This window comes from Antechinus flavipes, chromosome 3 (genome assembly GCF_016432865.1).
Source record: "Antechinus flavipes isolate AdamAnt ecotype Samford, QLD, Australia chromosome 3, AdamAnt_v2, whole genome shotgun sequence".
NCBI lineage: Eukaryota > Metazoa > Chordata > Mammalia > Dasyuromorphia > Dasyuridae > Antechinus > Antechinus flavipes.
Genome location: NC_067400.1, coordinates 482,386,393 through 482,399,024, shown reverse-complemented (window position 1 = coordinate 482,399,024; position 12,632 = coordinate 482,386,393). Strand labels below are relative to the sequence as shown.

General features: G+C 34.0%; 1 protein-coding gene across 1 annotated transcript; it reads left to right on the top strand.

Annotated features, from left to right (window-relative positions):
• The first annotated feature begins 3,271 nt into the window (after positions 1-3,271).
• Positions 3,272-4,207, top strand: LOC127554873 (olfactory receptor 8G1-like). Its single transcript, XM_051986790.1, has one exon. The coding sequence runs from the start codon at positions 3,272-3,274 to the stop codon at positions 4,205-4,207; it is 936 nt and encodes a 311-aa protein (XP_051842750.1).
• Positions 4,208-12,632: the final 8,425 nt, after the last annotated feature.

The window sequence follows — 12,632 nt, the reverse complement described above, 5'->3', positions numbered from 1 at the left end:
AGGATCTAGAAAAAATAACAGCAAAATTCACATGGAAGAACAAAAAGTTAAGAATCTCAAGGGAATTAATGAAAAAAAAAATCAAATGAAGGTGGCCTAGCTGTACCTGACCTAAAACTATATTATAAAGCAGCAGTCACCAAAACCATTTGTTATTGGCTAAGAAATACATTAGTTGATCAGTGGAATAGGTTAGGTTCACAAGACGAAATAGTCAACTATAGCAATCTAGTGTTTGACAAACCCAAAGATCTCAACTTTTGGGATAGGAATTCATTATTTGACAAAAACTGCTGGGAAAACTGGAAATTAGTATGGCAGAAATTAGGCATGGACCTACACTTAACACTGAATACCAAGATAAGATCAAAATGGGTCCATGATTTAGACATAAAGAACGGGATTATAAATAAATTAGAGGAACATAGGATAGTTTACCTCTCAGACTTGTGAAGGAGAAAGAAATTTGTAACCAAAGATGAACTAGAGATTATTATTGATCACAAAATAGAAAATTTTGATTATATCAAATTAAAAAGCCTTTGTACAAAAAAAAAAAAAAAACTAATGCAAACAAGATTAGAAGGGAAGCAACAAACTGAGAAAACATTTTCACAGTTAAAGGTTCTGATAAAGGCCCCATTTCCAAAATATATAGAGAATTGACTCTAATTTATAAGAAATCAAGCCATTCTCCAATTGGTAAATAGTCAAAGGATATGAACAGACAATTTTCAGATGATGAAATTGAAATCATTTCCACTCATATGAAAGAGTGTTCCAAATCACTATTGATCAGAGAAATGCAAATTGAGACAACTTTTAGATACCACTACACACCTGTCAGATTAGCTAAGATGACAGGAAAAAATAATGATGAATGTTGGAGAGGATGCAGGAAAACTAGGACACTGATGCATTGTTGGTGGAGTTGTGAACAAATCCAACCATTCTGGAGAGCAATCTGGAATTATGCCCAAAAAGTTATCAAACTGTGCATACCCTTTGATCCAGCAGTGTTTCTATTGGGCTTATATCCCAAAGAAATACTAAAGAAGGGAAAGGGACCTGTATGTGCCAAAATGTTTGTGGCAGTCCTGTTTGTAGTGGCTAGAAACTGAAAACTGGGTGGATGCCCATCAATTAGAGAATGGTTGGGTAAATTGTGGTATATGAATGTTATGGAATATTATTGTTCTGTAAGAAATGACCAGCAGGATGAATACAGAGAGGCTTGGAAAAACTTACATGAACTGATGTTAAGCGAAATGAGAACCAGGAGATCATTATATACTTCAACAACTATACTGTATGAGAATGTATTCTGATTGGAAGTGGATTTCTTTGACAAAAAGAAGATCGAATTCAGTTTCAATTGATCAATGTTGGACAGAAGCAGCTACATCCAAAGAAAGAACACTGGGAAATGAATGTAAACTGTTTGCATTTTTGTTTTTCTTTCTGGGTTATTTTTGCCTTTTGAATCCAACTCTTCCTGTGCAACAAGAGAACTGTTTGGTTCTGCATACATATATTATATCTAGGATATACTGTAACATAGTCAACATGTATAGGACTGCCTACCATCTAGGGGAGGGGGTGGAAAGAGGGAGGGGAAAAATCAGAACAGAAATGAGTGCAAGGGATAATGTTGTTAAAAAAAAAATTACCCAGACATGGGTTCTGTCAATAAAAAGTTATAATTATTAAAAAATATAAAAAATAAAAATAAATAAAAATTTAAAAAAGAGTGAATGTTGAAAAGGATCTTTGTATGTATGTTGAAAATAAAAAAAACTATTATTTAAGAACAAACAAAAACAAAGAGAACTCGATGACTCAGCCCAATACCCTATCCACTTCACCTTTTAGCTGTCCCTTGCATAAGTATGTGTTATAAAAAAGAATCATATTTAAATCACTCATTACTCCAAGACTCATAGTGCTTCCAAAAAAATGACACCTGTTTTTTTTTTTTTAACTTACTGAATCTAAAAAAAAAATTCTCTTATCTTAAGAGTTTTCTTTTCTGTAAGAAGAGAAAAGAAAAAGCTTTGCCTTCTCTTCCAAAATCATGGTAACTTTAAAATTCCACAAAATAGTATATATCTAAGAAATAGCATTGAAATACTTTTTCTACACTATTAATACATGCTATTTCCTGTTTCCCTCAGAAACATAAGGTAGAGATTTAATATAATAAATGCAATGTAAAAATCAAAATAAACCTATTTATAGGAGGAAAAGAAGGGTGAAAAATAAAACACCTGACATTAGAATTATTTTATCCCTAGTGAGATAGAAGTGAGGCTTTAGTAGTACCTATTTGTATTTCTAATCAAATCCCAGGGTTCTCCAGTCTTAAGAGAAAACCGTCGTCATACCAAATAAGCCAGCAGCTCCAGTTATATTGATAAGTGCTGCTTGCCCCCTTACATCTGAAGAGAAACTCTATCCCAAAACCTGCAAACAGGAACTTGGATCTCTATTTCAGAATTTTGAAAGAAGTTCAATGTGTGAGAGTCATACTATTAATTAGGCTGAGAACAAAAATAGGGACGGTTTTCCAAACTGTCGACATGAACCTAATCAATACCATTCACCATCTAGAACAATGAGAAAGATAACCTTAAGTTCCAAGACTGCCAGGTGAGTAATAGTCTCCTTCTAAGCCTAAAGTCATAGGAGTTAAGATTTTGTGAAACACATCTTGAAAAGCCTTCCTGGTCATTAGGAGATATCAACATGTTTGGTCAAGAAATAGTTCACTATGAAGGAAAGTGCAGAATTAGTAATTGTCAAAGTTGTTCCAACCCCCCTTTTTTTAGTAGTATTTTATTAAAAGAGGGCTACAGTTTCATTGCATTTTCAAGTTTTGATCTCAGATTAAAAATGAACATCTCAAAAATATTTTCTTATCTCTGAAATGGGATAGAATCATTGTTTCTTGTCATATGAGATTTTATTAAGACTTCAGATATAGATATCAAGGATAAGTCACTGGCCACAAAGAAACACTGGTAGTGCTTTTTTTGTGACTGATTCTTCACTATCTTTTTTTCTTGGTTGCAATTCGGGTCACACATCTAGGAATTTTTAAGTATTTGAGGTGGGGTTTGAATCAGGTTTTCCTGATTCCAGAATCAGTGCTCTATCCATTGTAATACCTAATTGCCTCACAGTATCCCATTGTTTATGAACCTCTGACAAATTATGAGTATCTCCTCTGATATACTGCTTTTTTCCCATTCCAACAGAATACCCTTTTTAAATGGACAGAGGCAATAATTCTGCAGTGACAAATTTCATCCTTGAAGGACTAACACACAGGCCAGAGCTCCAGATTCCCCTTTTACTACTATTTTTGAGCATCTATGTGGTCACCTTTGTGGGAAACCTGGGCATGATAACATTGATTGGAGTCACTTCTCACCTTCACACACCCATGTATTATTTACTTAGCAGTTTGTCTTTCATTGATTTCTGTCACTCTACAGTAATTACTCCCAAAATGTTGATGAATTTTGTGTCAGAGAAGAACATCATCTCCTACAATGACTGTATGACACAGCTCTATTTCTTCCTCATTTTTGTAATTGCAGAGTGTCATATGTTAGCAGCTATGGCATATGACCGTTACGTGGCCATTTGCAGACCCCTGTTATATAATGTCATTATGACTCACGAGGTGTGCATTTGGCTGGTAGGTGGTGTATTCTTCATGGGCTTGGTTGGTGCCACAGCTCATACAGGATGCATGCTTAGACTGTTCTTCTGTAAGGACAATGTCATCAACCATTACTTCTGTGATCTCAATCCCCTCCTAGAGCTGTCTTGCTCCAGTACCTATATTAATGAAGTGGTGGTTGTTTGCTTCAGTGCATTTAACATCCTCACCCCAACTTTAACCATTCTTAGCTCTTATATCTTCATTATTGCTAGCATTCTCCGCATCCGTTCCACTGAAGGGAGATCCAAGGCTTTCAGCACCTGCAGCTCCCACATGGCAGCTGTTTCTATCTTCTTTGGCTCAGCTGCCTTCATGTATCTGCAGCCTTCTTCAGTCAGCTCCATGGAACAAGGGAAAATGTCCTCTGTCTTTTACACAATTCTTGTCCCTATGTTGAACCCCTTGATCTACAGCCTGAGAAACAAAGATGTGAAAGTTGCCATGAAGAAATTCATGGAAAGGACAATGTTCTGGTGACAAAAAGAAGTTCAAGGGCAATGAATTTATACTTTGTTCTTGAAGTTGTATTCCCTCTGGAAAAATCTGACACTGATATATATTTTCTACTCAGAACATCTTTTCTGAAATCTCTCCATATTCTTTCTTTTCTTTTCTTGTTATAGTGCTTTTCTTGAAGCATTCATAATAATGCAATATACTAATAAATAATATCAAAATACTGTGTTTTTGTTTTGATGAACAATGCCATTTTAAGAACCACAAAGTGGTGTAGTTACCATTATATTCTAAAGATTTTACTTCTCAAGATTCTTATCCTGTTGTAAATTTTGTTCACTGTTGAATCAATCACCTTATGTACCTTAAGTGCTCTGCTTTTTGTTTAACTTTACTTTCCAATTGCTGTATTCTTTCATTCAAACTTGACCCATTTCCTTTTACTGTGTATGTGATCTACCCAACCAACTAATTGGCTGGATCTGTGGCTAAAATTCTTTTTCTTTTATACTGTTAACGTGATTAATTCCACTCTCTTGGTAAAGTTTCTCATCATTAAGGATTGCAGTGCGCTCAAATTCTGTGATGTTTTCGTGTCCTATAAGTTATGTAACTATCAGTTACCATTAACCTTGCCAAAACCTCAAGGTTTGTAGAAACTTAGAACTTATCTGTAAAGATATAATTTTTTTTCTTACCAAAAAGTATAAGAAGGAATTGTCAGTACATAATTCTCATGACACTCTTAGGTCAGCTTTTATCTGGGTCTCTGAGTACACCCATTGTTCTAACAGGAATATCAACCAGATAGAGAGACTATTAAGAATCTCCTTATAGGTATATGTAATTAATCTAGAGCTCATTATGGATCCCCAAATTTCAATATACTTAGTATAGAAAATCTGAGAAGAAAAGATTTTTCCTCATTACCACAAAGAGAGAATGTAACTGCTGAACCTGATTGTTGACTCTGAATAGCCAACCATCAATTCAGCTATCTTAGAAAATGTTAAAGGGTTTGTGAGGATGCCTTCTCTTCATCCTTGAACTAAATATATGGAAATGTTTCATGATAGAAAGAGGAAAATCAGAGTTGTGGTGAATGAGTATTATAATAAGGTTATAAAATGTTATTCTGAGGAAAAGGGCAGAGACTTTTCATTCTTTTTCTTTGTGTCTTTTGTGCCATTGCAGCATTTAGTTATATGTTTAAAATATATTTATATTTTAGGAAATAATTCTAGGTAAATATTTAATATGATACAAGGAGATAAATCAGATAGCCTGAGCTGAAATTTGTTTTGACACTTACTCTAAAACTATCTCATCACCCTTAATGTAAAGTTGAAAATCCAGATATAATTGCTCCATGAATATCATGGAATATCTTCTTTCTTCCACTATTATCCCTGATGACCTGGTTAACAACTCAGAAAAAAAATGCAGAAGTAGCAGTACATAACTAAAAGATGAGTTTTTCAGCAAATTAAAACTATTCATATGATGTTCATAATACTTTAAATACTCTTGTATATTCTTCCTGACACTGGACTTAATGTAATGATTCAAATATTTCTTAAAAGACAAAAGAAACAGATACTGCCTTTTCTTTTTTTATTTTGAAAATACATTGTTTTATGAAATATGTTGGGAGAGAAAAATTAGAGCAAAAGGGAAAAACCACAGGGGAGGTTAAAAAACACAGAAAAAAAGAAGTGAATATACCATATGTCGATTTACAATAAATTCCCATATTTATTTTTCCGGATGCAGATGGCATTTTCTGTCCAAAGTCTATTGAGATTATTTTGGATAACTGAACCCCTGAGAAGAACAAAATCTTTCATAGTTGATCATCGCACAGTCTTCTTGTTATTGTTTACAATCTATTCCTGGTTCTGCTTGTTTTTCTCAGCATCAGTTTATGTAAATCTTTCCAGGCCTTTCTAAAATCAGCTTTTTCATTATTTTCATGAACAATAATATTCCATTACCTTCATATATCATAACTTATTCAGCCATTCTTCAATTAATGGGCATCCACAACAAGAGTTGCTACAAACATTTTTGCATATGTGGGTACTTCTCCATTCTTTATGATTTCCTTGGGATATAGACTCAGTAGGAGAACTTCTGGGTCAAAGAATATGCCCAGTTGGATAGCCCTTTGGGCACAGTTCCAAATTGCTCTCCAGAATTGTTGGCTAATTTCACATTACCAACAATGCATTAGTGTCCCACTATTCCCACATCCTCCAATAATTATCATTATGTTTTCCTGTCATTTTAGCAAATCTGAGAGGTGTGAGTGATATCTCAGAGTTGTTTTAATTTAAATTTCTCTAATCAACAGTGATTTAGAACATTTGAGTTCTTCTTTGTTTGTAAATTCCTCCTTCTCTAAAGATCTACTAGGAAAATGATCCCTTGCTCTCCTAATTTGTTTATAGTATCTTTATGCCCAAATCATGTACCCATTTTGAAGATATTTTGTTTTGGGATGTGAAATATAGCTCTATTCTGAGTTTCTGACATAATTTTCCAGTTTTCCCAACAATTTTTGTCAAAAATGAGTTCTTATTCCAGAAGCTGGAGTTTGGGGTTTTTTATCAAATACAGGAATACTGTAAGCCTTGATTATTGAGTCATGTGTATCTAATCTATTCCACTGATCCACCATTCTATTTCTTAGCCAGTACTAAATGGCTTTGTTGACTGCTGCATATAATATAGTTTTAGGTTTGGTACTAGGTAGGTTTGTATTTTTTCCATTAATATCCTTGATATTCTTGACCTTCTATATGAACAGACAATTCTTAGATGAAGCAATTGAAACTATTTATAGACATAGGAAAATATGCTCCAAATCATTATTAATCAGATAAATGCAAATTAAGACAACTCTGAGATACCACTACACACCTGTCAGATTGGCTAGAATGACAGGGAAAGATAATGTGGAATGTTGGAGGGGATGTGGGAAAACAGGGACACTGATATATTGCTGGTGGAATTGTGAACACATCCAGCCATTCTGAAGAGCAATTTGGAAGTATGCTCAAAAAGTTATCAAACTGTGCATACCCTTTGATCCAGCAGTGTTTCTACTGGGCTTATACCCCAAAGAGATACTAAAGAAGGGAAAGGGGCCTGTATGTACCAAAATGTTTGTGGCAGCCCTGTTTGTAGTGGCTAGAAGCTGGAAAATGAAAGGATGCCCATCAATTGGAGAATGGTTGAGCAAATTGTAGTATATGAATGTTATGGAATATTATTGTTCTGTGAGGAATGACCAGTGGGATGAATACAAAGAGGACTGACGAGACTCACATGAACTGATGCTAAGTGAAATGAGCAGAACCAGGAGATCATTATATACATCAACAACGATACTGTTTGAGGATGTATTCTGATGGAAGTGGATCCCTTTGTTAAAGAGAGCTAATTCAGTTTCAATTGATCAAAGATAGACAGAAGCAGCTACACCCAAAGAAAGAACACTGGGAAATGGATATAAACTGCTTGCATTTTTGTTTTTCTTCCCGGGTTATTTATACCTTCTGAATTCAATTCTCCCTGTGCAACAAGAAAACTGTTTGGTTCTGCACACATATATGGTATCTAGGATATACTGTAACCTATTCAACATGTAAGGGACTGCTTGCCATCTGTGGGAGGGGGTGGAGGGAGGGAGGGGAAAAATCGGAACAGAAGTGAATGCAAGGGATAATGCTATAAAAAATTACCCTGGCATGGGTTCTATCAATAAAAAGTTATTTTATAAAAGAGAGAGAGAGAGAGAGAGAGAGAGAGAGAGAGAAAGAGAGAGAGAGAGAGAGAGAGAGAGAGAAAGCCAAAAAAAAAAAAAAAAAGATATTCTTGACCTTCTGTTCTTTCAGATGAATTTTGTTATTATTTTTTTCTAGTTCTACAAAATAATGTTTGTCCATTTGATTGGTATGGCACTGAACAAGTAGACCAATTTAGGCAGAATTATTATTTTTATTATATTAGCTTAATTTATCCATGAACAACTGATATTTTTCCAGTTGTTAGATCTGACTTTATTTGTGTGTGAAATGTTTTGTAATTGTCTTCATATAATTCCTGAGTTTGTCTTGGCAGATAAACACCTAAATATTTTATTTTGTCTACAGTTGTTTTAAATGGACTTTTTCTTTCCGTCTCTTGTTGATGGAGTTGTCAGTAATATATAGAAATGCTGATGATTTCTGTGGGTTTCTTTTATATCCAATGACTTTGCTAAAACTATAAATTATTTCAAGTACATTGTTGGATGATTTTCTAGGTTTCTCTGCATATATCATCACATCATCTGCTAAAGTCAACATTTTTAACAATGTTGAATAATAGTGGTGATAATGGGCATTCTTGTTTCAACTTGATCTAATTGGGAATGCATCCAATATCTCTCCATTACAAATATTGCCTGCTGTTGGATAGATACTGCTTATTATTTTAGGGAAAACTCCCTTTATCCCTATCTGATGTTTTGAATTGGATATTTTATAAATATAAAATAAAATACATACAGTATTTTGTCAAAAAGCTTTTTTTGCATCCATTGAAATTATATTTTCTGTTGATTTTGTTATTGACATAATCAATTATGGTAATAGTTTTCCTGATATTGAACCAGTCCTACATTCCTCGTATAAATCCTACTTGGTCATATATATTATCCTGGTGATAAATTGCTGTAATCTCTTTGCTAATATTTTATTAAAATTTTTGCATCAATATTCATTAGGGAGATTTGTCTGTACTTTGTCTATTTTGGCTCATCCTGGTTTAGGTATCAGTACCATATTTGTGTCATAGAAGGAATTTGGATGAACTCCTTCTTACCATTTTTCCAAAGAGTTTATGTTTTATTTTAATTTTTCTTTAACTGTTTGGTAGAGTGTTTTGTTCATAGAGCATCAAGGAAGCTATTATAATTGGATTCAAGAGTATGAAGTGGAAAGTAAGAAAAAGAAGATTGGAAAGTTGGGGGAGAAGGACTATATTTTGAAGAACCTTGAATACCAAGATTTTTTTATTTGTCTTGGAAATGATAGGGAGCTACTTGAACCTTTTAAAAGTATTAATTTATTCAATATTTCCCCCCTTTTCCAGTTGATTTGAAACAATTTTTTTTTATATTTGTTTTTAAAAATTTTGAGCTCCAGATTCTTTCTCTTATTCCCATTCCCTGCTCCCATTAAGAACCCACATGTGAAGTTAGGTAAAACATTTCCATAAGTCATGTTGTGAAAGAAAACATAAATCTCCCACCCTAAAAAAAAAAAAGTGAAGAAAAATAAAGGGGGAGGAAGGAAAGAGAGAGGGGGGAAGGGAAGGAGAGAGGGAAAGAGGGAGGGAGAGAGGAAGGGAGAGAGGGAGGAAGAGAGAGAGAGAGAAGGAAAGAGAGAGGGAGGGAGGGAAATAAGAAAAGGAGGAAGGGAGAGAGAGAGAGAGAGAGAGAGAGAGAGAGAGAGAGAGAGAGAGAGAGAGAATGCTTCAAACTGTATTCAGAAACAATCACTTCCTTCTCTGGATAGGATTTTTCATCATAAGTCCTTCAGAATAGTCCTGAATCATTATACTGCTGAGAAAGTCTTTAATAGCTGATCATCCTTGGTTATTGCTGTTACTTTTATGCAGTACATTTCACTTTGCTTGAGTTTATAGAGGGCTTTCCAGAGTTTTTTTCTGAGAGCATCCTGCTCATCATATCCCACAGAACAATAACATTCCATCATAATCACATACCACAATTTATCTAATTATTCCCCACTTGATGGGCATTCCCTCAATTTCCAGTTTTTTTTTGCCCTGAGAAAAGGGCTGCTATAAATAATTTTGTAACTATAATTACTTTTCTTTTTTTTAAATCTCTTCTGGAATTCATGACTAATAGTAGCATTGTTTGGTTAAAGGATATTCATGAATTTATAGCCTTTGGACATAGATCATATCTTTTGATCATTCATCAAGTGAAGCACAGATGTTATCCTTTTTTTAAATGTTTGACTCAGTTCCCTCTGTGTTTGAAAAATGAGGCCTTATCAGAGAAACTTGAATCAACATTATTTTTACAATTACTATGGCTAACTGTATTTCCCCCTATTTATTCTATTTTCTCTCTCCTTTCACCCTGTCCATTCTCAAAAGTGTTTTATTATTTTTATGACCCTTTCCCCTTCCTGTATTCCATTCCCCTCCTACTTTCTTGCAGGGTAAGATATATATTTTATACCCATATTAAGTATGTATGTTATTTCCTTTTCGAGCCAATTTTGATGACAATAAAGTTCATTCACCCTCTCCTCTCTCTCCTTCCTCCACTGTAGAAGCTTTTTCTTGCCTCTTTTTATAACAGATAAGTTATTACACCATTCCACTTTTCTCTCTCTTTTTTCTGTATATTGCTCTCTCACCCTGTAATTTTTTTTTTGGTATTATCCCTTCATATTCAACTCACATTTGTATTCTTTGTCTACATATTTTTCTTCTAACTTCCATAATAATGAGAAAGTTCTTCTTAGTTATAAGTATCATCCTTCCATTTAGGAATATAAACAAATAAACCTTAAGTCTGTTATGATTTCCCTTTCCCGATTACTTCCTTATGCTTCTCCTCAGTCCTGTAGTTGAAAATCATTTTTTTTTTTCTATTTAGCTCTGGTGTCTTTATAACAAATACTTGAGATTCCTCTAGTTCATTGCATTTCTAACTTTTCCTCTGAAGCTTTATACTCACTTATGCTGGATCGGTGATTCTTGGTTGTAATCCTAGTTCAATTGCTCTCCAGAATATCATATTCCAAGCCCTCCAATTCTTTAATATAGAAGCTGCTACCTCTTGTGTTATCCTGATTCTGAATACACTGTACTGGAATTGTTTCTTTTCTGGAGATATGCAATATTTTCTCCTTGACCTAGGAGTTCCAGAATTTGACTATAATATTCCTGGGAGTTTTCATTTTGGGATCTCTTTCAGAAGGTGATTGGTAGATTCTTTTAATTTCTATTTTATCCTCTGGTTCTAGAAGATTAGGCTAATTTTTCTTGATAAGTATTTGAAAGATGATGTTCAAATTGTTTTTTTTTATCATGACTTTCAAGTGAACCAATAATTTAAAAATTATCTCTCCTGAATCTATTTTCCAGTTCAGTTTCCAGTGAGATATTTTACCTATTTTCCTAATTTTTCATTCTTTTGGTTTTGTTTTATTGTATCGATTTCTCACAGTTGTTAGTTTCCATTTGCTTAATTCTAATTTTTAAGGAATTATTTTTTCACATGAGCTTTTGTATCTCTTTCCTATTTGGCTATTTTTTTTTTTTTGGTTTTTAAGGCATTCTTCTCCTTATAAGTTTTTTGTATTTTATCTTGCACCATTCTCAATTTTTCCCCTAAATCTTCCTCTCTTTTACTTGATTTTCAAAATCCCTTTTGAGCTCTTCCATAGCCTAAGACCAATTCTTATTTTTCTTAGAGGCTTAAGATATAGGAGTTTTAATGTTGTAAAAAATTACCCTGGCATGGATTCTGTCAATACAAAGTTATTGTTAAATAAAATAAAATTAAAAAAAAAAGATATAGGAGTTTTGACTTTCTTATCTTCTTAGTATGAATTTTGATCTTCCTTGTCACCATGATAACTTTAAATGGATAGAATCTTTTTTCTGTTGTCTGCTCATTTTTCTAGCCCGTTACTTGATCTTTATTTTTTTTTAAAGTAGAGCTCTTTTTCCAGGATGGAGTGTGCATTGTCCCATACTTTGATAGTTTTTTGCAGCTGTTTTCAGAGATCCTTCTAGGGACCTGACAACAAGCCTTCTTTTCTGCCCTGAAACTGTGAGGAGAGTCCCCACTCCATAAGTAGCTGTAAGAGGTGAAAGATAGGGAAGTTGAGGTTGATACCTATATTGGAAACCTGGTAGACTGTAATGATGATGATGCCTTCTAAGAGAAAGGGAAAGTTTAGCAGGAAAAATAATGAATTCACTTTTGGACAGGTTGAGTTTAACATAAATATTTGGCATCTAGAAATATGAGACCAATGGAGAGGTTAGGGCAGGATAGTTATATTTGAAAATCATCAGAATAAAGATGATAATTAAATCTATGGGAGCTAATGAAATTACCAACAGGAATAATATAAAGGGAGAAAATATAGTGCCCAGGACAGAACGAAGGATGCCTATGATTAGTAGACATGGCCTGGATGAGGATTTAGCAATGAGACTGAGGAGTGGTCTTATAGGTAAATGAGGCAAACCATCAGAGAATGGTAGCCTGAAAACGGAAAAAGAAAAGGCTATTAAGGAAGGAAGAGAAATCAACAATGTCAGAGGCTTCAGAAGGTCCAGGAAAATGAGGTTTGAGAAAAAACTATTGGATCTGATAATTAGGTTATAATAAACTTTCTCTTTT

Bases quoted from the DNA above. Each gene is read 5' to 3' on its own strand.
- LOC127554873 (XM_051986790.1), top strand. From the start codon at position 3,272: ATGGACAGAGGCAATAATTCTGCAGTGACAAATTTCATCCTTGAAGGA.